This window comes from Neomonachus schauinslandi, chromosome 7 (assembly GCF_002201575.2).
Source record: "Neomonachus schauinslandi chromosome 7, ASM220157v2, whole genome shotgun sequence".
NCBI classification, from domain to species: Eukaryota; Metazoa; Chordata; class Mammalia; order Carnivora; family Phocidae; genus Neomonachus; species Neomonachus schauinslandi.
In genome coordinates, this window is record NC_058409.1 from 146,987,430 (window position 1) to 147,014,684 (window position 27,255).

Here is a 27,255-nt window from a genome sequence, read left to right on the forward strand (position 1 = left end):
CTGATTTCTTCTCATCCCTTTAAATGAGACCAAAATACCCCCTCCTCTGAATCCCCCTGGTCAACGGCTCTGGGTCTGGAGCAGGCATCAGAACTGTCTTATTTGTTAAAACGCAGAATGAGGCATCCACCTCCAGAGTTTCTGATTCAGTGGGTCTGCGGTGGGTCTGCGGTGGGGCCCGAGGATTCTGGCCAATGCCCAGGGGTTGCTGGTGCGGGGACCACACACTGAGAACTGCTGCTCTGGGAAAAATCTGAAGCCAGGATTTTTAGGTCCAGAGCTACAAGAGGTGTGACAGAGTAAAAAGTTAGTATATAGGTCTTTGTCCCTGGTTCCTGGCTAGTGGCTCCTAAAACCCTGGAAATTACAGGTAAGAATGTGAAAATTGAAAGAATGTCTTTTGTATGCTAATGGGTGACTGGAGGCTGGGCCCTGGGGAGCCTAGGATGGGGCTGGCCTCCTGAAAGATCCAGATAGCAATAAAGGATTAGAACTTTCAGCCCCATCCCTGCCCTCCAGGGATGGGAGAGGAGCCAGAGATGGAGTTCATCACCAAAGGCCAAGGATTTAATCAATCAGGACTAAGTTCAAAAATATCTCATAACCCGCAGGGTTCAGAGAGCTCTGGGTCCATGAGCACATCCCTATGCCGAGAGGGTGGCACACCCCAGCTCCACAGGCACAGAGCTCCCGTTCCTCTGGCTCTTCATTCCTCTCCCTTAGAATAAACTAGTACTTCCAAGTACTGTGCCTTCCTGGGTTCTGTGAGCTGATCCCACAGATTATCAAACCTGAAAGGGAGGGACTGCAAGAAGCCCCAACTTTGGAGCCACATCAGACAGAAGTGTGGGTCCGCGTGGCCCCCAGTACTTGTGACTGATGTTTTAATTGGGAACAGTCTTCTGAGGCCGAGCCCTGAAACTGGCACAGTCTGAGTAACCCAGGTAGTTCGTGTCAGAACTGACCTGCAGACATCCCCTTGGCCACGGACACTCGGGGGCTGTTGGCGTGGCAAAGGCCACACACTTGGTGTCAGAAGTGTTGTGAAAAAAGACAGCTGAGGCGAGGCGAGTCAGGTTTGTGCTCATCTGTCCTGGCAAAGGGTAATGAGGACCCGCTCCCTCTCGAAGCATGTGGGCGTGGGCAAGACACATGGTGAGTCTAAGGACAAGGTTCAGTGAAGACATCCGTGTCATCCCTTGGGGCGTGTTTCTGGGCGGCAGAGAACATACGCTGCCTGTCTCCATAATCCCCCCAGCGAGCGTGGATCACTTTGTGCCCTCACTTACTAAAGAGCTTTTAAGCCACGGGCCAATTGCATTACATTCAGGAACTTCTAAGTTCAGACAAGTTAATAGTGGGGGAGCTGATGCCCAGCCAAAAAATCATCAAAGTAGATAGGGGTATATTCCCTTTTTTATACATTACTTCGGATGAGTTGGGCGGTTCTCAGGAGTCGCCCACATATCAATGTAGAGATGAAATCTGCATCAATGTTTTATGAACCCAATTTCCATTGCTAACAGGGAATAAGAAACTATAAAACTGGGGAGAAAAAAAGAGAAACAAATGTCTGTTTAAGCTGTTCTGCAAAGAATCATGGGGACTCCCTAAATTAAGCCAGTTAATCATAATGATCCCATTTATATGAGGCCAATATTAAGCAACAGTACAATTTCCTAAAATTGCTAAGAGTTTGTTCACCCTAATGAAAAGAGAAGGAAAACTAATCTTTTCTCTCCACTTATATGTCAATTTAAAAGTTCATTTTTTTACTCTTTAACCAAACTCGTCTGACTTTTTAGGAGGTGTGACTCTTTAGATAATGGCTTCAGTCTGGTTTCCTGTTTTGAAATTAAAGGCGTGTGAAATCCAGCCCTGCTGCTCCAGTCCCAACAAACAACCTGGCCTTAATGGTCCCTAGGGGTTCCGAGCAAGTCACAGGCTCTCGGTTAAGCAAATACAAAACTGGGTTTTGCTTTGAAATGGCCAAAGAGGTTGACTTTATTAAAGTGCTTGTTTTTCTTCTTTACTGGAGACAGTCGTTTGGCTTCAGTCCTGAGTGCCTAAGTGTCAGCCGAGTGCCAGAGCTTCTACCTGTTAACTGGGTAAGAAGGAGATCTGGAGCTAGTAATTCCTGAAATAATTTAGTTACAATGTACTAAACGTACATATATATTACCCAAAGGAAAACGGGGGTTTGTCTTACACATGTGCGGGTCCTGACTCTGCCAGGTCTCTTCTTAGTTGGTGACTTTGGAGACCTTTCCTTTTCCTTAATGGGGCACCAGTGGTGCATCAGCCACAGCCGCACAAAATGCAAGACTTCTGGCCGGAACCCCGGATCCCAGCCCCCTAAACGCCATGGGCGCTCACCCTCAGTCATCGTGGCTAAAATGTACACGCACACGGGCAGTGCACCCTTGGGTTGACAACCCTGTAGGACATCAGTGGGTAAGGGAGGACGTTGACAGTGAAGAAAAGAAAGGGGCAGTGTTGCCTCGAAATTTTTAGCAATTACTAGAAATAGGACAAAACAGGAGGGCAATTAGTAGGTTTGAAAAAATGCATTTAAGAAAGTAACAATGCTGGGGCGCCTGGGTGGCTCAGTCGTTCAGCGTCTGCCTTCGGCTCAGGTCATGATCCCAGGGTCCTGGGATCGAGCCCTGCATCGGGCTCCCTGCTCCGTGGGAGGCCTGCTTCTCCCCCTCCCTCTGTCCTGCCTTCCCCTTGCTTGTGCTTTCTCTCTATCTCTCTCTTTCTCTCTCTGACAAATAGAAACTATCTTTAAGAAAAATCAAACAATGGTGAACATGGTATAAAACAGAATTTGTGGGATGTCGCACATCCCACTTGGAGGACTGTTCACGGTCAGAAATACTTATACCGATAAATAAGAATGGAAACCCATGAATGTAAGATCGAATGAGGATATGAGAAAAAGAGCTCAAGGAAGTAGAAAGAATTGATCTAGATGGAAACAGAAATCAGTGTATTAGAAAACGAACAGATGTCCGAGTACTTGATTCCAGACAAAAACTTGTGTTGCAAAAGGGACAGTGGAAACTCTAAGAGCTGACTTTGGGCAGGGGATTGTGCCCTCTTGCCCGGGAGACTGGCTTAGATCCCACCAAGGAGAGGCAGGAACACAGGATGGGGCGGGAGAAGGTCAGAGACGCATCGCCACCCTCCTGGCTGAGGTGGGTCTGAGCATGTGCTTTGGCAAGCAGGAGCTTTGCGGTAAGGCAGGCATTTTCCTGGGAACCCTCTGTGCCAAGGCTGGCTTGGCTCTACGCCTAACGGGTGATTTCTGGAATGTTCCACGACTTCCTGGTTCTTAAATAGCCAGAGGGACTCTGAGAGCTAATGGTGTCTCTCTCTGACCTTTACTCCTCCACCCTCCAACTATTTTATAAGCAAGTGATCCTTTATATTAAATACCTTCCGGCATGACATACCTAGAATGACGCGTTTTCCTGGTTAACCTGCCGCTGATACATCAACTTAATGAAGAAAATAAGGAATAAGAACAAATATGCTACATACGAAATGAGCATAAGAAAATATCCTACACAGTAGAAATGAAGAGAATTTAATGAGGGCGCTTTGTTCAAATTTATAAGCATGATATTTAAAATCTTACAGAAAAATATGGTTTTCTGAATTAGCAAAATTACAGAAGAGAGAAACAATCTATGTGGTTTAATTACCAGACAGACTACAAAACTGTCTCAAAGACCTAATTCCTGAAAATGCAAGAGTCAGATGCTGCAAATAGATCCCACCACATCTAAAAGAAGAAATAATACCAATGCTAGTTAAATTATTCCAAAGCATCCACGTAAGAGTGAGGGTCAGGAGGGCAGGCAGTCAGATGGACGGAAAGGAGGGTCATTCTCGTGAACAGGCAGCGAAGGCAAGGGACAAAGGGAGGGCGTGGGAGAAGGAAGAAGGTGTCCCTCCAAGGCTGGGGAGGACTGAGCACTTTCAGGAACAGAAGGAGAGGAAGGGCCGGTCTGGTGGCGAGGAATCGTGGTGACAAGGTCCAGGGTATCTGAGGAGTGTCAGCTTCGGAAAGGAGGGGCCGCTCCTCTGAAGCAAAGGCCGGTGTGAGTAAGGGGGGGCTCTGGCTTGGTGGGACACGTGGGGCTGGCACTTGGCAGGAGCCTCCCTGCAGAGGGGATGTGAGCTGCCCGCGGGGACCTGCAGGGACACCCACGGGGCAGAGCCCATCATGGCCCTCCTCCACCTTGGACCTGGCTTCCAAGCGGCTTCCGAAGCCAGTCAAAGAGCTGCCTTCAGTTATCATCCACCAACAACAGTAAGTAGGTCTGGGATCCTGTTAGCGGGAACTGCTTTCCTCCTTTTTCAAAATGACTGATTAAAATCACATGGGAGGAGATGCTAACAGTCTGACTTGAGTCCTGGGTGTTTTCCAGGAAAGTTCTTGTCTGTAATTCTCCTCCTGGCCATCCACTTAACCCGTCTTAACTCCGCTCCCAGAGAGCATCAAGCTGCCCTTGGACCATCATAGTCCCTGGTGGGCAATCCTGAGGCTGCCATTTATACACGGAGGGGTATTCACTCAAGTCCCTGTCTTCTCTCAGCCGCTCTCCCTGGGAAGTGGGTTTCCCTGTGGTTCCCGAACCGGATTGCAGAGGTGCCTGTGAGGACCTCGGGCTCCGGGCGGGGGCCCACAAGTGGGCTTTCCACACAGTGTGTTAGGAGAGAAGACCCCTGGATGCGTCCTCAAACTGGGATTTGAGGACTTCGGGTTCTACAGGGCTGGTGTGGGCCCCAGAATCTGCATTTCTCACAAGTTCCTGCGTGATGAGGATGCTGCTGCCCTGGGGCCACTCACGATGCCCACCGCGCCTCAGTTACCCTTGCACGGGATTTCCCAAACAGGCAGGGATCTTACACCGGTAGGCAGCCAGGCCCCGCAGGGTGAAATCGGATTCTTTACAACTCCATACCTCAGATCTCACGCCACCGCTCCAAATCTGTGCCCACAAGCAAACAGGACTGTGTGTGCACGCACGTGCGCTCACACGTGTTCTCTGCTCAAGACGTTTAGGAACCATGCCCTCAAAATACCCACCAAAACATGGAGCCTAAATCTGTAATTACTAAGGAATTTTTGGGGGGCACAGGGGGCTCATTGTTACAGTTTGCTGAAATCCTTGTGACAAGCATTATAAACAATGCTTGAGGATACTGGCTCCAGAATCTGAACCACCACATTAAAAATGGGCTGTTTGCTCAAAACCTTAGAAGAGACTCTCCACCAGTGGTGGATACAGAGAGCATAGTGATGTGGCAGGGGGTCGCCGTCAAGTCTAGAGAAGGGTGCACCCAGGAAGAGCTGTACGTGGGAAAGACCTGGGGTGGAATGTATTAAAATCCTCGCAGTGACTTGGGTCAGAGAGCGGTTTGTCTTCTTTTCTATCTGTTCACGGCATTTGTAAAGAAAACTAATGACAACATGAAAATGCACATCTGTCTTGCTGACATCACGGACACTGGGCAGTGAGAGGTGGGGGCGGGAGGGGCCCGACTGCCCAGGTGACCCTCTGGGGACTTCCAATTGGCCCCCAGCCTCTCCACCCACCTGCCCTGGCCTCTCTCTCCTCCTTCCCTCTCATTCTCCCCAGAAGGCTCAGCATCGAAAGCCTCAAGGGGTGCCCACGGAGCTGAAATTCTGGTTTATCTTTGATCCATCTCGCAACCGTTAACTGACCCAGAAACAGAGAAAACCAAACCAGAGAGCTCAGCAGAGGCCGCATAAAACACACGCCCGTGTACTTATGCACGCAGGCAAACACGCACACTCAAATTCCCTCCTCAGCAGAGGGCGGCGAGGGAGGCCGACTCCCAGTCTGCTTCCCTCCACCTCACAACTCCGTGGGCTGTGCCCAGACAGCACATCTGCCCCCCTGGGGAGTGTCCAGGTGTCACCTGGCCTGGTTACTCGAGAACAGGTTTAGGTGATGCTTTAAGAAACAACTTTTCACAACTAAGCCAGAGCTAGAGAGAATCATGTGAGATGGGGTCTTCGCTGTGCTCAAGGACCTGAAAATCTGTGCTCACTGGCTTGGCTAAGAACAATCAAATTTCTTCTCTCACCCCTGACTGTTAGCCTTGATTTCTGTGTGACGCCTATCAGATCCTTGAGTATTCCCCTCCGATGTGCGTTCCTGGGGTGTACTCCCCACACTGTGTTCACCTGTCTGTCCACCATCAAGTAACCTCACCTGCAGGAAACATGGCAAGACCTAAGAATTAAGCAAAATAACGACCCTCAAGCCTATGTACAGTGTCTATGTCTTTTTTTCTTTTATGCAATGATTTTATTTATTTATAAGAGAGAGAATACTAGCAGAGGGGAGGGGCAGAGAGAGGAGAAGCAGGCTCCCTGCTGAGTGGGGAGCCCAAGGCAGGGCTTGACCCCAGGATCCCGGGATCACGACCTGAGCTGAAGGCAGATAGTTCACTGACTGAGCCCGCCAGGCGCTCCTGTCTACGCTCCTTTTTCAAAGGGCTTCCTTGGGTCCTTCATCAGAGACTTTTGTTCACCATAAGTGTAGGATCTGCATACTCAAGATCTTGGGGAGTCTGTTCTTTGGGAAAGGAAGGATCCTATAGGCTGGTACACTGTGTCGACCGGATGCCAAGACACCAGGCTTGGGCTACCAAGGGAAGACAGAACTCTACCAAAGAGAGTTTCAGAGTACCAAACAGAGTAATAACGTGGGGCGTCAGTATGGGGCAAGTGGCCCCGGGACATCAGGAGGCCTGACTGCCAACAGCCACAGGATGACGAGCCGCCACATCATCCTGGCTGCCGGGACGGAGCTCGGACGGATGCCCTGAGTCAGCAGAAGGGAGGCAGTTTCCAGCAAGGAAGCGGAGAGATCAGAAGACGTGTCCCAGGTACGCCTCCCTGCATCAAAGACACCGAGTCGTCTGTTCCCCAAAAGGAAGCTTCCAGGCGGCCCCTCCTGCCCTCCGTTCACACCGCTGCCCCTAAGCTGCCCCCACGTCCTGCCCGCCGCCTCTGTCCCAGTCCTGCGGGAAGATGGTGGGCCACTCTTTGACGCCTCAGCCGCAGCAGGTACAAGCCTGCACGCCCATGCACGCACTTCTCCAGGGATGCGCGTATGCACTCACACAGGCCCGCACACACGTGTGTGCACATATGTGCACAAACACATGCTTGGAGGGCGACATAATCCCAAAGAGGGAGGAAAGTGCCCCTCATCCCTGCCCTGGGGCCACATGGAGAATAACATCATGACATGATTCCCTCCTGCTTCAAGAGTTTAGTAACCTAAACTGTCCGGTTTCTCAGGCAAAGCTGTAACATTAACAGAGAAGAACCGGGACTGACATTTACTTGTAGACACAGTGCTAAGAGCTTTACAGGTAGTCTCTCATTTAATCCTTAAAGGAACCCTATAAGGTAGCTTACGTTAATTAGCCTCATTTTATAGATAGGCTCACTAAGGCATAAAAGGCTTAAGTAGCTCATAAGGTCAGGAGATTTTAAGAGGCAGGGCCTCACCGTGACTCCTGGCAGGCTGGTCACAACACCACGCTATCTCTTCCAGCTCAGCAAGGCCCGGTGCATCAACTCCCGGCCCGGTCTTTCCATCCAACGTGAGATATGCAGGTAGAACTTGTAACCTCTTGTTTGACAGAAGGAGATGGGTACCATTTTCTATTTCAGAACTCTTCATACACCGGAGGACAATTTTTTAAACTCTATTCACTGGGAGCTGAGTAAATGCCTGGAAGCAAGGGAACCCAAATTCTGAATGATGGAAGGCATTTCCAGGCTCCACTCCCTGCTTTGTGTCTGGGAGCAGGAGGGAGGAAGAAACGAGGGAGCCCTGAGGAAGCTGCCCCCACAGGGGAGGGGTGCGTGTTTCTGGGTAACAGTGGGATGACCCCATATCACCCTTTCCCAAACACGGCCTTCATGTATTTCTAAATCAAAAAGTCATCGAGGTCCTGCATTTGTCCACTTGACAAATAGCTCCTTGGTGGCTGGTGAGTGCCAGACGCATTGCTAGACCCTGAGGACACAGCAGCTAATAAATGTGACAAAAGCCACAACCAACCACGGCCCAAGTCTGTTCCAGGCTGTCACAGAACCACAGAGAGAATGCAGCAAATAGCAAAAACAGACCATACCCTGGCCAGGTGTAAAAGGGCCAGAGAAATTGACGGTGGTCCTGATGTGGGGTGGTGGGGACCATGGTCTGAGGCCTGGGGGTGTTCTGGAGCTCAGCATCGGTGAGCATGGTGGAGACACGCTCACAACTCAGGTGACACCAAACCCGGGCCCCAAGTCCTTTCCTCAGACCCAAGGAGAATTTCAGAACAACAAGAAAACTTACAAATAGGAAATTGGTACAAAAGAGACTCAAAACCAAGGATAAACAAATCCAAGTGGTGCTCGATCCCACAGCCATGTTGGAATGCTGGGACCTGGAAGGCAGAATATACGCTCTTTTGTGTTCACTTGTTCATTTCCATGCAGTTGCTGTGACCAGATCCTGGGCATTCTGCATAGATTGATTTGAGAGCTTAAATAAAATTATCCTTTCAAGTCCTAGTCTAGCATTTACCTCCATTTCTGCATTATCAGAAGGTGAATAACACCTGATGTCTCACGGCATTTTCACCAGGATTAAATCAGATCACGAGTACAGAAGCAAAGGACAGACAGGCCAGAGGAGTTGCGGAGCGTGCAACCCAATGCGGGGCTCGATCTCACACCCCTGAGATCATGACCTGAGCCAAAACCAAGAGTGGGATGCTTAACAAGCTGAGCCACCCAGGCACCCCTAAGATTTGTCTGAGAAATTTTAATTGTGAATCAGATCAATATTTTCACTTAAACGAAAAGCATTAACCCCAGACATTGCACGGAGCATACTGGAGAGTTTAGAATGTAGGTATAAGCCAAATTTTAATAAGCATTTCACTTGGAAGCAAATCAGCCGTTTGAGATTAGTTATTTGAAATGCACTGAACCAAGGGGATCAGAGGCTGATTTTTAAAAATAACAGCATCTGTAATTTTGAGAAATGTCTGATGCTTTTACATTGGCAACGAGAGTCTAATGATGTCATTACCATGTGAAAACAGTGTCCACCTTAGAGTCAGACTTCATCAGCTAAGCCAGTTCCTCTGTGAACTATATTCTTGGCTTCCTGTCTCTCTGTGTAAGCCCAGACCCCTCACCGATGCCCAGACACTGGCTGAGAGTCCAGTCAAGGCACAACTAAACAGGATCATTGAAATAAAAAATGTGGTTATATCATAAAAGTGAGTGGAAAGGAAAAAGGAGCAGGGGAACCTTGAGAGGAAAGAAGATGAATGGTCGGACCTGCCCTGTGTCTGTCAGGAAATCTTATTTTCCAGAGAGAGATGGGCCCATTAGAATAGAGAAGGAAATGACACTTCTTAAAAAACAAAAACAAAAACAAAACCCCATTATGTTTCCTCCACTGATGACAGGTAATGCATGTTTCTTGAATGAAACAAGAGGTGGGGTAGTTTCCAAGTGTCTTTCTCAGTTCATTAATTCCCTAACTGGGTCATTTAAAGGTCCCCTTATAGATATTAAGTTCACAGGGAGATAGCTAAGAAAAGTATGCTTTGAAAAGTTAATAACCCAGGATGTCGGAAGGTCTGTGCAACTAGAGATCCTGAAAACACAACATGGGCAGATAAAATGAAACTGGTGCCCATTCCTTCCCTTTGTCTTGGGTTGAGAATGTTGGGTGATGTGCTGAACGAGGTCCCCAAGAAAGGAAGACAGGAATCAAGTGCTCTTTATCAGATTCGCTGGTGAATTTAGTTATTCTCTCGTAAAACTGAAAACACAAGAACGGACCCATTTTGAATGGTCAGCCTCCAATGTTAATCATTCAGTGCCATTTTCAGATAATGCAGATTTTAAAAAACCTGGCCCACCTTTCAGAAGTGAGAGGATCCAACAGCACAGAATGAACAAAACATCGTATAAACCTAAAGTAACTAAGGATTTATCTCCAGAAGATGTGTGTCATCAGATACCATCAAATCCTGAAACACCGAAACATCAAGACAACCACTTGTAATCAAGTCTGGGGAACTAAACGCCCCTACCTGAAAAGGAATCGTTATCTTTAATCCTTGGCAAATAACCATGTGATTTGAGACTACTGGGGGAGGTCTGACAAGTCCATGAAACATACATCAAAAAACAGCACATGTTAGGACTGAACAGGACAAAGCCTTGACCTTCAAGTGGTCATGAAAGGAAGCGCTACTGATCCACGAGGGGGATCTTACTCGCCGCCTCTCAGGCTTCTGTTCTGGGTACCACCGTTCCCATCGATGAGCAAATGCTCACTGTGAAGGGAAGATGCAGGCTGAAATCACCGTGCTTCCCAGTAGAATCATCTTTGTTAAAGAATGTGAACGGACAACAGCCTATGAGCAACGTGGACGGTTGGGAGTTTGGCCGTGGTGGGAAGCACACGGAGTCAGTGGAGTTGTTTGAATCCACACTGCCTGCTGGGTTATCTGGGGGAACTTCTGAAACTTCTGAACCTCTGGTTTCTACAGAATGCGGGGAAATAATACCAAGACCTCCAAGACATGAATAATGATTGCTTCCACGCATTGATACTCATAAAATCTTACAGATTCAAGCACATGAAACGCTGTTGCAAAGATTTTGTGGATGGTGTCCTCCTGCAGCCCAGAGCTGCCCCCAGCAAGCACGTCCTGTTTCCACTCTCAAACCCTGCTGCGGGTTTCCGCAAGACCGCGTGGGTGACAACACACAGCAGGTGCTCAATAAATGGCAATAGTGTTTTTCTCACTGTCCTCTTGCTTCTCTGGAGAATTAGTCCCGGGGGGCCCTGAGAGAGCAGGAGAGTTGAAGGCATGCTGTTTCCTTTCAGGGAAACAGGGGAGGGTCAGTGTAACCCTTCTTGACGGTTCCCATGTGGCCAGTGAGGGGTACTTGGACCAAGTGCTGAGTCTCGGGACCCAGGCAGGTCCGGTTTCTACCAGGAAGACTCTCAGAGGAGTCATATCCCACATGAGGTGCTGAAGGTCAGGCATCCTGCCCTCCATCTAGTTGTTGAATTGACAAACCCTAATTTCCCATCAATTTTTCCACCCAAACTGAAAACAAACAACACATTCACTGACTCGATAATGCCATTCTTTAAGCAAATGATTATGGAATGGGTTCTGGGTTGATTTCTTCTAAAAACCTCAATGTGAGAACTATTACTGAGGGCTAATCAGGTGATTTGCAAGTACACTAATCACACATACAGCGTTTTCGGGATCCTGAGACAAGTAACTCGGTAAAAGCTGAGAAAACCAAGTGCTCCTTGGAATGCCTGACACGCAAACAGGGGACATGAATGAAGCTGCCATAAAGAAACAGGGGCAGACCCGCCATCCTCTGCAGACGTTCCCATGTAGTTCTTTCTATTTTTTTTTCCACCAAATGAAAACGTACAAAGAAGAGTTCTGAAAATCATAATGTCCTTGCACAAATATAAAGCTTTGTGATTCAGTTGTTAATTTAACCAAACTCTATTAGATATCTCTAAACAGGGATGGATAAAATCAACTATATATTCAATATAATCTGTGAAAGCATGAGGGGTTGTTTTAAGATCAGAAGAGAAAGGAAAGAGAAATAAGTATAAATAGAAATTAATTTTCCCATGTCATACACAGGGGATGCCTGTGAACATAGTTCTATTCCTCCATTCCCTGAGTGGCGGCACATGGTAGCTCATCTGGCCCCGTCCCCCGTGAGGGGCCCATATACTACTCTCTATTTTGTAATTAAAGCCATTTGCTTGCTCTCCTTGTGTGCAGAAGGGAATCAGACTTTTCCTTAGGAAGCTCTTAATGTCAGAATTTAAATAGGATTTCAATATTTTATTCTTAGTTAATAATGGGGAGAATTAGTGTGTGTCAAGCACATTAGTGTCAACTGTCCAGACTTACGTTTTTTTGTTAATCTTAGTTTTTCTCTATTTCTTTTATGTCTTTTATTAGAGCAACTATTAAGAATATATGAATTCAGTTTTACTTTTTCTTTATTCATTACATTCTTACTTCATGCAAGTCTCCATTTTGTGTACCTTTTTACTTAAATATCAACTCTCTAAATTAACTTCTTAATTATTAAAAGCTGAAATTCACAAAGCTAAAATCTGTATATCCATATGAAAACTTGTGTGTTTTTGAAATATTAGGTAGAATTGAGTACTGTGTTCCTAAATTTGAAAAATTTGCTCACCACTCTTTGTCAGACAGTATGTCTGGCTCTAGCTGAGAATGTTCCTGTAGTGAGCTACCTTTACCAATTTAGACATTCCTATGGTCAAATTCTAATGGTATTAAGATGACCAAGGCATCGACTGTCATGTGAAATTCTCCTCTCTGACATGCTGTTTCTAGTCATTTCCACTGCAACTTGCATAAAATTCCTATGGTTTCTGGGTGAATTTCAATACACGACTTCATAGTATATTTTTTGAGCAAGACCATTAGACAAAAACCTCCGTCTGTATCACAGTATTTTCAACATAAGCTTCTATTTCTCATCACCAACACGATAGATATAATAACTGGAGTGACTATCATTTCAATAATCTCAAATAGCAAAACTATTGTTTATCAAATCTTCACTTAGATAGAAATTAGAAACCAATTCAGTGCATGACTTCCTCAGAGCCACACGCTGACGTAGATGATGGGGGAAGGCAGGCCAGGCCTTCGAGGGACATTCAGAGCCCTGCTCTCTGCTCTCCCTCTGGGGACGGGCTACCTGCCAGGACACGGTGAGGACCCGTGAGTGCAGCGTGCCCGTGGCCCAAATGCACCCGGGCCCCTCAGTGCCCACCACCAGGGGAGGCGTGAGAAGTGACCTACCCCCACCGCATGACACGGAGCACTCGGAGCGGATGATGGTCCACGTGTAGCGAGGCTGGCTGCCAGGCTTTTCCCTGCTCAGCCGAGGCACCGAGTACTCCCAAGCAACACCCGGGTTCCTTCCCTGAAACAGAAGCTGTAAAATAAAAAGGGGGAAAACAGAGCAAGTTAAAATGGAACGGATAAATATAAGCTAATTTTTAAATAATACGTAAACATCAATATCAACAATCAGTGTTACAATGGGAAACACTGTCCATCCTCCAAAATGTATATGAACTTTTTAAACAGAAGTGAACTGCCGGCGAGAATCAGGCTCATTTAAAAAAATGTAGATATTTTACTCTTCGGCTTTACATTTAGTATATTCCTCCCTGCAAGACTTTGAACACCTTTGCAACCTAACTAAAGTGTTTGGTAACGTCCCCCAGTGTTTCCTTGGGATCCCCCACAAATCCTGTCCATCTGAGAGAATCAGAAAGCAATGCCTATAAGGCACTGTCCCACTTCCTAGTGATTCCAAGCAGCCCAGGCCTCTTGAGTGGGCATCACCCGTGCCACCATCAAAGCCAAGTCAGAGGACTTGCTAGTGTGACCGGATGCAGAGGTCTTTTGCCACGTGGCATGCACCCTGTAGATCCAGAAGAAAACTATCTTATCAGTAAAGATCTCTCAGGTTGAGCCTGTCTGTGAGCCGTGGCTTGGCACCTTGTATTTGGAATCCTCACCTCCTAGCTTGAAACCCAATCATTTGGACCAGTTCCCTTTCACCCATGAGTGTATCGGATCCACTGATCTCAGTGAGAAGGCTTTTTATTTTGGAAACCTCACCATTAATCCATTGGCAGAAATCCCTTCTCTGAGTCTTAGAGCCTTTCTTGGTCCTGATGTGATGTGCCAGTGGGTAAAGATATTGGCCCCTCCCTGACAACCTGGCACCGCGTTCCCCTCCCTGACAACACAGGTCAAGTCTTAGTTGCTGAAGGTGTTGTAGGACAGGGGAGGGCCCCGGACAGGTGGAGGCACGGCCAGGCCACTGAGATGTTCTCCTGCCTGACATCCTGAGCCTTCGCAACTCTTCTTCCATCCAGAACAGTTCCTAATAAGCCATGTTCATCTTCACACTTGACCTATCTCTCCTGTTTGATTATTCCAGCTGAAGCCTGAGATGGTGGGAAAAATAATCAAGGCAAGAATTTAGGGTGAGGAGAACAGATCAGGGTCAGGAGGGGAGACAGAGGTGGGATGTGTGCAGATGGGGCAACTGCCCCCAGACCGCTGGGGGAAGCATCTCCCAGGAAGATATGAGAGGACAGAGGGGGCTGCTTGGCCCCCAAAGCAGGTGGGGGCCATCTGAGGGGCTCACATCTGTGTACCCAGTTGTGGGCTGGTGGGGCAACTTTTGAACCACGTGCTTTAACCGTGCACAGAAATACAAAATGTAAGGAATTAGCATATCCAGTGCCTGCCACCTCCATCTGCCCAGTCCCGTGGGGACAGATCATGTTGTAGGAAGAGACTAACTGCAGCTTGTGAGCCTCTGCGGTCGTGGGTAGAGAACAGAAGGGCAATGGGTCAGGAGGCGGCTGCGCGGCCCCCTCCCTGCACTCCGGGGCCCATTTGAGGGCACAGCAGGGGCCTTGCTTCTGGGCGCTCATCTCGCTCCCATTCCACAGGATTCAGTGGAATGCTGATCCCACCCCAAACACAGGCAAAGGCAGAGTCCCCTGAGTGTCCAAGCTTTTCACAGCCAGACAGCTTACAGGACAGGGGCAGACTTTTGTAAAAATCCACTGTCAAGAACCCCAAACAGGAGCTGCGTTATGTGCATAAATACAAATTTGGTGAGGCCCCAAGAAAGGAAAGAGAACGAGTCGATGGCCCCATTCAATGTACCCATTAGTCTTGTTTCTGAGACGCCATCAAGTTGTAAACATTATTCTCTGCATTTAAAATTATTCCCATAGCCCTCGATCTGCACCAATGCCAGAAGACCCCCGCATCCCAGCCCGAAGACGAGAAGGCTGGGGTCTACCTCCACAACCAGTGTTTCGTTGGTTGGCCCAGACGAGGTTAAGCTCTCCGGCTGGTTGGAGGACCGTCTGTAGTCAAACGTGGTGCCTGAAAACTTGTATCGGCCGGGCCAGTCGACCGTCCAGTGTCCATTCAGGTAGTATTTTTTGAGAGCGTTGCGCACAGAGATGTAGGAGGTAGACACGTTTATCTCGTGGATGCGAATACTCCGGGCTCCAGGAGGAATGGTGACCATCTGATAATACTCTACAGTAAAGGAATCAGGATCGGAGAGAATGTGGTTTCTCATTCAGTAACACCGAGGTGAAATCCCTACGCACCTGGGGTTCCCCACCACCAAAACCTGAGGATCCACATTGGGAACCAGGAGAAGCTCTGGTGTGGCAGTCAGTTCCATTAGGTCTTTAAGTGACCTTTCCTTTTTTTTTTTTTAAATTGGAGCAGAACTGTTATCATTTTCGCTAATAGTAACCTAGCAACCGCTTCCCATCCAAAGGAAAGGCTTGACAAGTAAAGCAGGGAAGGAGATTTGTAGGTCATTGAAGGACCCGTGAGGCTGCTGTCCCCCCTGCACCTCCGGGGTTTCCAACCAGGAAGTCCCACTCTCCATGTTGTCTCCACACCTTCAGGCAGCTTCGCGTACTCACGGTTGGCGCCATGGTGCTTGGCATAGAGCCCCTTGTGCGTCGTGCAGTCTGAGTTATTGCCCCTGCACACACCACAGGAATCTTCTACAGCATTGGACCCAAGGACATGGTCACATCCGACTCTCTGGGGGACCGGGGTCCCACGTCATTCGTGCAAGAGAAGACGACAAGGGCAAAGTCACAGACCTCCAGTGAGAAACCTCCCCGAGACAGCAGAACATTTCACCCACACAGGGTAGCTCACAAATATTTATTGGATACCAAATATGTGCACAGCGAGACTGTAACTCGACTCTCGGGTCCAAAGGAGGAGACCCTGACTCCTGTTCTCTTCAGTACGGCTGCACCACCTCAGTCTCTGGAGCCCTCAGTTAAATCTCTCAGAGCATCATGCTGGAGATAACAGTGCATTTCAGACTGACACAAAGCTCTTCTTAGTGGAAATGACAAGCAGTGTGTCCACAGGAGGGTCCACTGGACCATGCCGCCATGCCTCTGTATCACCGTGTGCAATGCAGAGAAGTAGCACACGCCACGTGGGAATTATTCCCAGCAGTAAATTATGTAGCAGGCGTATCTGTTTACTGTCCTAGAACTTAAGGGGCTCTTTATAATCTCAGTGGTGCTGCTAGTGTTATACTTCCTAACAAAGAGTTAGTATATACAAGTAAAAAAATCCATTCAGAAATGAAGTAACTACAGCCTGCAAGTCCTTGCTTGAAATCCTTAGGGCCGATGCATTTCAAAACTCAGGGTTTAGGAAAGTAATTAACATATTATGCATATAACGTGAGAGTCCCAGCAGGGCCCAGGGCAGCAACCCTAATAAAGCACATAAATGATGTTTCTATAGTAAAATGCGAGCATCATAACTCTAAGCGAACTAAATAAAACTGAAAAAAAGTCTCATATCAGTTCAGGGCAGGTTTTGGCCAGCAAACAAATTCGGGGCAGCTTACACTGTGCAGCCCAACAAACTTTCTGTTAGATAGCTTTTGGGATTTCAGAACTACACGTAAGGGGTTGTGACATTGTATCATTAAGGATACCTGAAAATAATGAAGTATTTAACAAGTCAACTAGTAATTAGACAAAATGGACAGAGATCTGAACATTTTAAAGCTGAAAGAAATCTCAATAGATCGGAGTCGATCTTCACCTACTAAAAAGGATGACACTGTGTGTCTCAGGGGATGGCCCTGAGGGGATGTCTCAGGGTAAAGACCCCGGTCATTCAACTCAGAGAAATCTAGAAGGAAGCCCAAGGTCCTTGGACTCGTGGGTACACAACCCGAGTCACCTCAAGGAAAAACCCATTGTTCACATGCAATGTATTTGATCCGGTAAAGATTTCACTTTCTGCATATAACAGAATTCCTTCCCCATCCCACCTCTGCATGGGGCGGCAAGCTCAGGGCTCTATGGCCAGTTAGCCACCAAATGGTTCCCAGCCTCTCTTCCAAGTCCCTCCACCAAAGAGACCCCTGCACAATGCCAAGTGGCCTCCGGGCTCAAAGCTGTCCCCATCCTCACTGCTGCCCATGTTACTGCAGGCTGACCCCCGCTCTGCTCCTCCCAGGTCCCAGGGCCTATTCCTCCCTGATGTGAGGATACAAACCCTCTGAGCATCCCTTCCTGCCCCCTCACTCCCTCGGCACCCGGCCCTGCCTGCCCTCGGGTACTCTGATGCCTGAGTCGGGGCCTACCAAACCAGGCCTTCTCGCAGGAGTCTGCTCCCCCAAACGCCTCTGCCAACTCACCCTTCCAGATCTAGCTCAGAAGCTCCCTTCTCCAAGGAGCCCCATAAATCCCCCAGATCCGCTTCCAGGAAGGAATCCGCTCTCCCCTGCTCCCCATCCTCTGTATGCACCTCGACTGCAACAAACCCCATGTGTCTCAGTGTGTGTTCATCTGGCATCCCGCCCCCCCACCAGGCTGTGAGTCAGAGAGAAAGGGTGGGATTTTAATGTCTGGTGTCTTTAGCCCCTTAGAGGATGCCTGGCACAAAGCAGACTGTCTGGACACATGTGTTGAATGAATGAACGATCATTATTACCTCACATATCCCATCTATACAAACATTACGGCTATCCTCCGAGCATGGAGTCCCATCTTTGACTTTATTTGACAAAGAAAAGAAGAAATCAAATCCTTCTGCGATACAGTAGAGTTTGCATAAGTGCTGATCTTAAAAAGAAATACACACACAAACACAAATAAGAAAGATACTTAAGCTCTGATCATTTTTGCTCTAAATTTTAGATAAGACTTTTTAAAGGTTTTTTTTTTCCCCATAAAGTAACTTCCACACAATACTCATTGCAAAGACATTTTTTTATGGTTTTCTCAGGAGGCTTGGGTTTTTTTCCCTTTAATTTTTAATTTGTATAAGGCTTCACTATTAACTTTTACTCTGCTGTGTCCTTTCCTGCCCTTGTTCTTTACCCTGTAGTGGCACATAGTAGGCATTCAATAAATATTTGTTGACCTGAATACAACGTAACTGTTCTACTACTCGTATGAGTAACTACTCTCTTGTAGAAATGCAAAAGGTCGTTACCATTTAGGAGCAATATATAAAATTCTCACAAATAAAATGTAATAAAAGAGTTCAAATGATCACCAAATTTCTTAATAGCTAACGCATTTGATGAAATATGTATTTTTGAACTGATAAAAGGAATAACTTTTAGATGAACTCTCCAGAGGATAATGATTTCTATAAATATAATGATTGTCGAAACACACTGATAACGTGGAGAATGAAGGTATTATTGTACACTTCAGCATGGCAGATCAAGGTGACTTCCTCTCTTGATAATCTATTTCAAAGATTTTATGATTTACATAATTAATATGGACTTTCATAGAAACTTTTTCCCTTCATTCTTCTTTTAGGGAAGAAAGGGAGGGAAGAGTTGATGATGAAAGAAGGGAAGAGTTGATGATGAAAATATAGTCTGCCTTAGGAATTTTCATGGGCTCAAGACTCATCTACAAATATTTTCTTTATTGTATAAGATGAAACCAACTGAATAACCCTAACAGTCAAGTTGAGTATGTGCTTCCACGATAAATGTATTTATCTCCTGGGATCGCGGAGTCAGGAGTAACACACATATTTTGACCCTAATTTCAAAGTCCTTTCTCTTTTTTCTCCTGCCTACTTATATCTTTTTTTTTTTTTTTAAGATTTTATTTATTTTTTAGAGAGTGAGCGAGAGAGAAACAGCATGAGAGGGGAGAGGGTCAGAGGGAGAAGCAGGCTCCCCGCCGAGCGGAGAGCCCGATGTGGGACTCGATCCCAGGACCCTGGGATCATGACCTGAGCCGAAGGCAGACGCTTAACCATCTGAGCCACCCAGGCGCCCAATGCCTACTTATTTCTCACTGGCTCAAATTTTACTGAGTTTAGGAGTTCAAAACACAACCAAAAATGCTTTGTGTGAAACTGCTTAAAATTTTCCTTTGAGACTGTACTGACTTCATCAAGCTCTGAGCAAGAAAACATTATGTCTATTGGGCTGGGGAGGGGTAACTTCAGAGGAGATTCATGTATTTCAGTATTCCCAGTTTCAAAGAGCGAGATGACTAGCTATTCTTTGAATTTCTCCTTAAATTACTGCCAAATGAGCTACCGTGTTCAAGGTATTTTAATCTTAAGATTAATAGATCTTTCTTTCAACCTAGAGATTAAAATCGGACATATGGTGCAAATAACCTTGGTTTAGATCAAGACTTTTGAAAATAGTACACTTGAAAATGATCTGCTTCTCCAAAAGATGCTAAAGTTTTGCTCCCATTCTCTGGCCATGATAAGTGTTCAATGGGGTGACATGCTTACAGCGATATCACCATCAATTGCCATGATTTGTAAGGAGGAAGACATTGACCCATGATGCATAAATCCTGTATTTTGAAAGCTTTGTCACTTCTTTGAAGATCTGGCTGTATGGTGCACACCCTCTCTAGTTGCTTGCTCTTTTCCGGCCACGCAGCCGGTCCAGTTTAGACCAGAAGTCGGTGGCCGTGGGGCAGGCGAAGAGCCCTGGCAGCGACCTCACACAGCAGCACGGTCTATGCGAACAGCACAGCTAAGATCATGCCACTCTTGAAAGAGTGCAGATAACAAAGCGCAAGGCTGGTACCAGGAGAGGGATTTAGGATTTACCTTCCACTTGGGTGTATGGCTTCCATGTGTAGCGCCATCCTCGGAACCGTTTGCCATTGTACTCGGCGCACTGCAGTGCGCGGAAGTCAAGGCTATTGTGCGGACACTGCTGACGGTTGCAGAGCCTCAGAGTACGAGTCGAGCCCTCACAGAACTTGCCTCCGTGCGATGGTCTGGAACGGTTAGAAACCTTGCATTCAATAGCGACTCTCCCCTCCCTGGAAACTAGGCTCATTGGAGAGAGGAGCAGATCCGGTTAAGTGGCTCACAGTGACCGAGGGAGAAGCTGCACACCCTGAGGGGACCCTGGCACTTTCTCACCATGAACAATATGAGCCGTGTTACTGAGGTCTCTAGGGCAAGTTACGATGTGGAAGTGGGTCTGACTGCTGCCTGTTCACGGCCGGTTCCCAGCACCCCTGCAGAAGGCAGGGGCCATCGCTGTTCCCCACACTCCATAGAGGGAACTTCTACCACCATCTTCCCTGCGGCCAGGCCAGGTCAGCAGATCGGCTGAGAAGCCGTGACCTTCCGCCGGTTGGTTCTGACAGCAAAGAGCACCTGCTCACCCCTCTAGAATCCATGTGGACACACCCCGGAGAGGGCACCCACTCAACGCAAGGGACGTATTGGGTATCACACATTAAGGACATGACCAAAGAGCTGTCATATGACTCATGTTTTAAACCAATTGAGGTGAAAAAGGAGAATTGGGAACCTCCTCCACCCCATTGCACTGGGGACCACCTCTGATGGCCGTGTCTTCTCACAGAAGGCCACAATTAAACCAAGAGCGGCAAAGCTAAATATATTGGATGAAAGACCAAACATTTGGCTTTTTGCACATACAAAGTGGTTCTTACAGATTCTTATTCATTTGTCTATGCTTTCATGATTGATTTGCTTACCTTGGTATTTCACATAAATGTGGTAAAAATCCATTTCCTGAATACCACTGCTGGGTCTGTTTCCCTGTGCTATGGTCAAGTAGTTTCAAGCATCCTAAGTTATACCGAAGAGATACCACTGTTTGAAAAATACTTGAATAAAATGACTTCCCTATTTAGTGATTTTTTTTTTTAAATTCCAGTATAGTTAACATATAATGTAATATTCAGATGTGGTGCTCATCACGACAGGTGCACTCCTTCATCCCCATCACCTGTTTCTCTTGTCCCCCCATGTACCCCCCTCTGGGGACCATCAGTGTGTTCTCTAGAGTTAAGAGTCTGTTTCTTGCTTTGTCCCTCTTTCTCTTATTTTTTCCTTTTGTTGTTTGTTTCTTAAGTTCCACATATGAGTGAAATCATTTATCTGTCTTTCTCTGACTGACTTATTGCGCTCAGCATAATACCCCCCAGGTCCATCCATGTGGTTGTACCTTCCCACTGATTCCTACAATACTATGTGACGTATGGATCAGTATTACCGTACGCAGGCTGTTGGGGAGGTTCACAGCCTAGAAATCGCTCATGAGGAGGACGTGCCGACGTGCTTACTTGGGATTTGTGCACAGGCGGTCTCTGTGAGAGACCCCTCCTCCGCAGGTCCTGGAACAGGGGGACCAGGAAGACCAGTCTGACCAATGGCCATGGGTGGGCTTGGGGCCTTGGTCGCCATATTTCACACACTGTCCTCCACGGCACCACTGAAAGTTAAAAAAAAAAAAAAAAGAAAGAAAGAAAGGTTGACGTGACTCACGGATGGACAGGTGGGTCCATGGCTGCCGTAATGCTCAGCCCTGGGGAGCTCTGCAGGGCAGGCAGACATCAACATCCCACCTTCAGGTAGCACATAATACAAATAAAATTAATGTAGCTTTTTTCTTTCCAAACCTAAAGTGGTTTTATAAATGCCCACGGAGGGACAATCCAGAGAAGAATCATTTTCTAATGTCTGAGCTGCTGGAATTCAGCACATTTAATTAAGTGGTGTTGTACGGATGTTCAGCCCGATTGTTGAGCTCTCCAGTGAGTAAACTCCAAACTCTTCTGGAACAACGTGCTTTTCATAGCTCTTTGGAAACAGAGTCTCGGGTAGAAAAGTCCAGCTGCAGGTTCCATATGACTCAACACCTTGTCATTTCTGGCCAGTGCTCTGTGCCTTCACTCCCAAGCACCTGGGCTCCGAGCCTGGAGCCTGGAGGTTGTTAGTGGATGCGTGTCAGAGGTCAGACCGCTTCCCGAGGAGATGAAACAACCCACACAGGAGCTCCATCCGCCCCCACGAGGCTGGGGATTCTATCAGCTCTTCTTTCTCAAGAGGAGCGCTCATCAATGTTAGTTCAAGCTAAAAGCCACATGTTTACTCTGCTGCCATCACACGTAAAGGGCACACAACATCTAATGTTGTGTTCAGCGGTGCTGGTTTTCTACCCATGGTTTGGTGTAGACTTCAAGGATCTTCTGGCCATCTGCTGAGAGGAGAAAAGGAACTGGCTTGTTCCTTGCTGCTGGCCTGCATGGAGCAGGAGAGCCCGGCCCGAGGGCTCGGGGTGGGGATGGGCTGAGGTCTCCTGTGTGTCTGTCTCCCAGATGAGGACCACCAGATTTGTTCTGGGCGAAAAAATGGGGCTTTCCAAGAGGAAAATAATAATACTTCCATTATTAATTGTTGTGTTTGGTGAAAACATATCAAGTTGCTGATATCTGATCAATGTTGTCACACAGAAATGGCAGTTACAAATGGTTTAATATCATTTAGGGAAGAAAAATGGAACATAAGTAATTCTGAGGACTAAAGCCTCATTCATTCAATTCTTTGATTCTTTCTGAGAAGTAAGTAAGTAAATAAATAAATAAGTCACTCTTTTGTTACCTCCTGGCCACACCCCAGGTGATAGAAGGAAGTCCTAGAATCCCCCTGACACCCTCAGCTCAATGAGGGGCATGCAGCTGACAGCAAGGTGTCTGCTCCCTGATGGCCTCGTGAGTCCAAGGAGAGAGCTGGATCTGGGCAAAGCAGGGACCAACTCACGGGGACTTCGGGCAGGGCCCTGGGACAAGGAGGGACACAGAGGGACACCGATGGATAAGGATGGTGTCTGTTGTGATTGTTTTGTCCCATTTTAAAAGAATGATCTGGTCAGAGCTTTCTAATACAAAGAAAGAAAATGGGAACATAGGAACCCACGAGTTGAAAACTCAGAAAATGTTTTCAGCTTTTAAAGTCACTTGAAAGAATTCTTCCTTGATGGTTATGATTAAGCCAACAAGTTGGTTAAATTGATTTTGCTTTTGGTATTTAAGGATCACTTTAAGAAAATTTGGTTTAATTTTTTTTAAGACTTTTGATTTTTTTTATTACTCAAAAAAGCTTCATTTTTTTATTTTCCTTTCTGACTCAGTGCTTGGGCCTCCAAAACTTTCACAACGATTTTATGCTCCTCGATAAGGAAAACACGCTTGATCCTGTCACAAACACACTTAGCACACACGGAACCACCAGAGGCCCTGATGACGTGTTTCTTCGTTTTGGACAACCTCATAAGGACTTTAGGTCTCACAGCACGAACTCCTCGAAGTCGGCCTGGGCCAACGCCATGTGCAGATTTTGGTGCTTTCCCAACCTTCTGGGTATAAAGGTAAACGATTCTATTACCAGGGGTTCGGGACAGCCTAGTTTTGTTAGAGGCTGTCCTGCAGGACAGCCTACAATGTTAGGTCAAACGCTGGACCATTCTGAATGCTGGACGCCGTCCCTGGAAGAGCTGGTTTAATTTTGTTTTACAATTACACCAAGTACTTTTAAAAAAAATATATGGTTTATTCCCTTTATTTTTTAATGAAAGGAAGTATTTATACAGATTAGTATTCCCTTGTCTTTGGTAAGTGATCACACACAACACATGTTCTTCCATGTGCTTCTCCACCTAATAGTGCGTCTGGAGATCATCACTTGGAAGTGTGTAGACAGGTCTCTCATTCTGCATTTGGGGTTTTGCTCTCTTCCTGGACCCCTGCATGATTCCCAGTCTGCAGCTGTCACAGGTTTTGCTGCCATGAGCAGCCTTGCCCATGCAGCTTCTGCTATCTGCACCAGAGTATCCTTAAATGACTATCCTTTTAAAAGTTATTTTAAAAAACCTTTCTGAAAATCTGAGAAGAACTGTACCTTCTGCCATGGAGGTTGGGGGAATGCAAGGGTGCAGGCAGACAGAAGCACAAACACACGCACTCACACACACACACACGACCTGGAGTATAAGTCCATGCAGGTCACAGACCTGTGGAGCCCACCGTGAGCAGGTCAGGGGAAGAGCCTGTGTTCAACAGACATATGACATTTCCACCGAAACACCAGTTAAGTTTCTGAGGACCGTCCCATGTTTCTCACCATTTTATATTTATTGATGGACACTGTGGCTTTTGAGAGAAGGCTTTACCTTAGCAAGCAAGATGGCACGGTGTGTGCTTGCTTCTGCTGTGATGCTGTCCCCAGAGTCTGCATGTCACACCAAAACCCAGCACACACAGGAAGCACCCTGATAAAGTACAACAGCGGACTTGGGGAGAGGGGAGGAAAGGAGCCTCTGTACTAGTTCTGCTGCTGTGTGGCCTGGGGCAAGTTACTCAAGTGCTCTGAGCCTGCACATCCTCCTGAGAACCTTAGGGATGGTACAAACTACCAGAATGAATTGTTCCCAAAATGCAATGCAATGACACAGACCAAGTACCTAGCACCAGGTGTAAATATAATGTGAGAGTGGTTTAATATACTACATTAGGGACCCATGATTGTTAGAGAGCTAGAATCTGCTTTCATATGCATTAGGCTGTAGTACGAAACCCTCCTCCTGGATTTCCCATGGTGTGAGCACAAAGAACCCTTGGGTTCTTTCCCTGGAAGGTTCCTGAGTACACAGGGGGGCTGCAATGGGCTCACCCTCACAGGGTGGTTGTGAGGACTGAAAGTATGTGATGTACTAAGGATGGAGTCTGACACTACAAAATGCAATTTAGTTCCATTTACCACCATGCAAAAGCCTCAAAGGCAGCACAGGGTGGAGGGAAATAGGCCCCCACCCAGGAGAAAAGTGCACAGAAGCAGTATGGTTATTGCCAGTCATCCAGGACACACCAACTGCTCTGGGATATCCTGTAAGCACTGAGATACTGACTTCTGGTAACGCACACGCCTAAATCAATAAACCTCAGGGACACACAAGAACCCATAACACAGGAAGACACACAACTAACAGCAAAGGGAGCTCTCACAGGAGCCTCCAGTGCTGCCCCACCGTGGCCACCGTGCAGCCCCTGGGCAGAACACATCTTTCCTGAGTAATTTTAGGCATGCGTTCTGGCTTAGCATGCACTATTTCTTTTTTATGTGAAGGAAAGGCCCATATTTGGAAATACACTGAAAATAATTTAAAGATACCAATGACCATCAATTTAACTGTGCTTTCAGGGTAAATAAAATGGAAGAATATATAGGTTATTCTGAGGAAGATCACTGCTCTGATCAGTCCTACAGGAAGTAGGCGACGGAGAAGCACCCCATGCCCGTGTGACTTGAAACTCAGGGGCAACAGCGGGAGGGCGGACAATCTTTCAGGAAATGGAGACACTTTTGCAAACTATCACCTGAAGAGTAAATTTTAGCCAATTATGTGGAGAGAGTGATGACCAGCGGCAGCTTAGTACTCAGGCAGCTTCCCCGGCCTCCTGAGACAAGGGGCATTTCCACACCGCAGTGCATCCGCATGTCCCTTTCCTCTTCTGAGAATCTAAAAGCATTTTTATTCAGTTTTGGGGGGATTATAAGTTATGTAACTACTATAAGCAACTATGTTGCTTATATCTCTGGAAGGATTTAAGAATCCACCCCACACTCTGGGGGACTGCGAATAAAGCACAGAGGCGTGTGCAGGACAAGTAGCCACTGGGCGCCCTTCCCAGGTAAGCACACGCAGCTCTCTGCACGTCCCCAGTCAGTGTTGCAATACTTTCACTTGAATGCACGAGTTAGCGCTGTTTGTTAACATGTTTAACCCTTGCTGTCTGTGCTTACGTTTAAATAGACTCAGGCTGTGATACATTTGCTTTGGAATCTACACATAACAGATCGGTGCTATTTAGACATGTATCTCTTTCATGTGCGTTAGTGTCACTAAAAAGGTCACACACCTAGTGGCACAGAAATGGGTACAGGGCTCACTTGGGTCCAATATATCTCTATCTTTTTCAATGGTCTTGTATTTTAAAAAGAACAATGCAATCACAGGTTGAGTCAAAGGAATCAAAATAATACTCTTGGACTTTATGGTAATTTATTTTTGAATTTCAACAACAAAATTATTCTCTCCCAGTGAGTAATAAATGTGCTGTTTATTTCTTTCTTAATGTACTTCTTTTCCCTGCCAAAGCTCCTCTCCTTTTTCCCAGGAGACACGGTTAAGTCAGAATGGTCTGCCCAGGGTCTTTAAATTGATGCTCTGCGGCTTTAATAATACTACTTAACTCGGGTTCTATATGTGGTGGAAATACGGCCAAGAGTTTAATGTTTCCCCTTATTAAATGGATGTAGTCACCACCTGTCGCCTGGCATCTACATCTACTAATTGCAGATAGCCCATCAATTACATCATCGGGAAAGGGGCAAAAGGAGGAAGGAGCCCCATTCACAGTATTGATATAAATTAAACACCGTCTTCTGACCTGGGGGTAAATTTGCACATAGAAATGAGGAACACGGGCTGACAAAATACCGACACAGGAGGAGGGGAGATGCATGGGTAGAAAGGCCCTGACATCTGAACATGACTCATGACCTAAGATTAGCTCCTTACCATGTCAAGCCCACAAACAGTGCCTTCTGCTGCGGGCATAAACTTAGTCTCACATTTCCTTCCGATCCGGTGGCACCACAGGGCTTTACAGATATCCTACCGGGGAGAAAAGGTCATTAGTATTACAGATGATCCACAAATCTATAATAAAATATCACTGAAAAATTTAGGGAAAAGAACTGATATAAATTAAAAGCTGATAACTACTTAGCAGTAGATAGACAGAAGACCCAGAGACTCGTGTTCTAGGCTTGCCCCAACTTAATCCCATCCCTGAAACTTTATTTATTCATATGTATTTATCATAAATGTAACAGAATTATATTTTCTAAATTAAAAAGTAAAATATTCTTAATTCGGAAGTTGCAGAAAACTGCAGAAATTAAAATTCAAAAAACCTGATAAAACCTAACATTTTATAATTCATTCTTGACCCAACCATTCACTAAGCTCTCCAAGTGTGAATGCTCATTTCCAGATTAAAGATGATTACGAAACTTTCTGGCTTGTCCATCCTTCCATCCATCCATCTGTACGTCTGTCTATCCACCCACCCACTCACCCACCATCCCCAACCTTTGATGAAGACCTGGAATATGCCAGTTGCCTTGCTAGGAGGGAGGGAGGTTCCATGAGGTTCCATG

General features: G+C 46.6%; 1 protein-coding gene and 1 pseudogene across 1 annotated transcript in view; both read right to left on the reverse strand.

The window, feature by feature from the left end:
* ADAMTS16 (ADAM metallopeptidase with thrombospondin type 1 motif 16) overlaps positions 1-27,255 on the reverse strand; it is a 163,444-nt gene that overhangs the window by 45,128 nt on the left and 91,061 nt on the right. The window contains exons 11-17 of the mRNA XM_021702532.1: positions 26,612-26,707; positions 21,318-21,466; positions 19,819-19,991; positions 17,704-17,834; positions 15,648-15,771; positions 15,002-15,246; positions 12,967-13,102 (exon numbers count right to left, since the gene is read on the reverse strand). Coding sequence (XP_021558207.1) covers positions 12,967-13,102; positions 15,002-15,246; positions 15,648-15,771; positions 17,704-17,834; positions 19,819-19,991; positions 21,318-21,466; positions 26,612-26,707 — 1,054 coding nt within the window. The remainder of the gene's footprint in view (positions 1-12,966; positions 13,103-15,001; positions 15,247-15,647; positions 15,772-17,703; positions 17,835-19,818; positions 19,992-21,317; positions 21,467-26,611; positions 26,708-27,255) is intronic.
* LOC110591588 lies at positions 23,144-23,497 on the reverse strand (annotated as a pseudogene).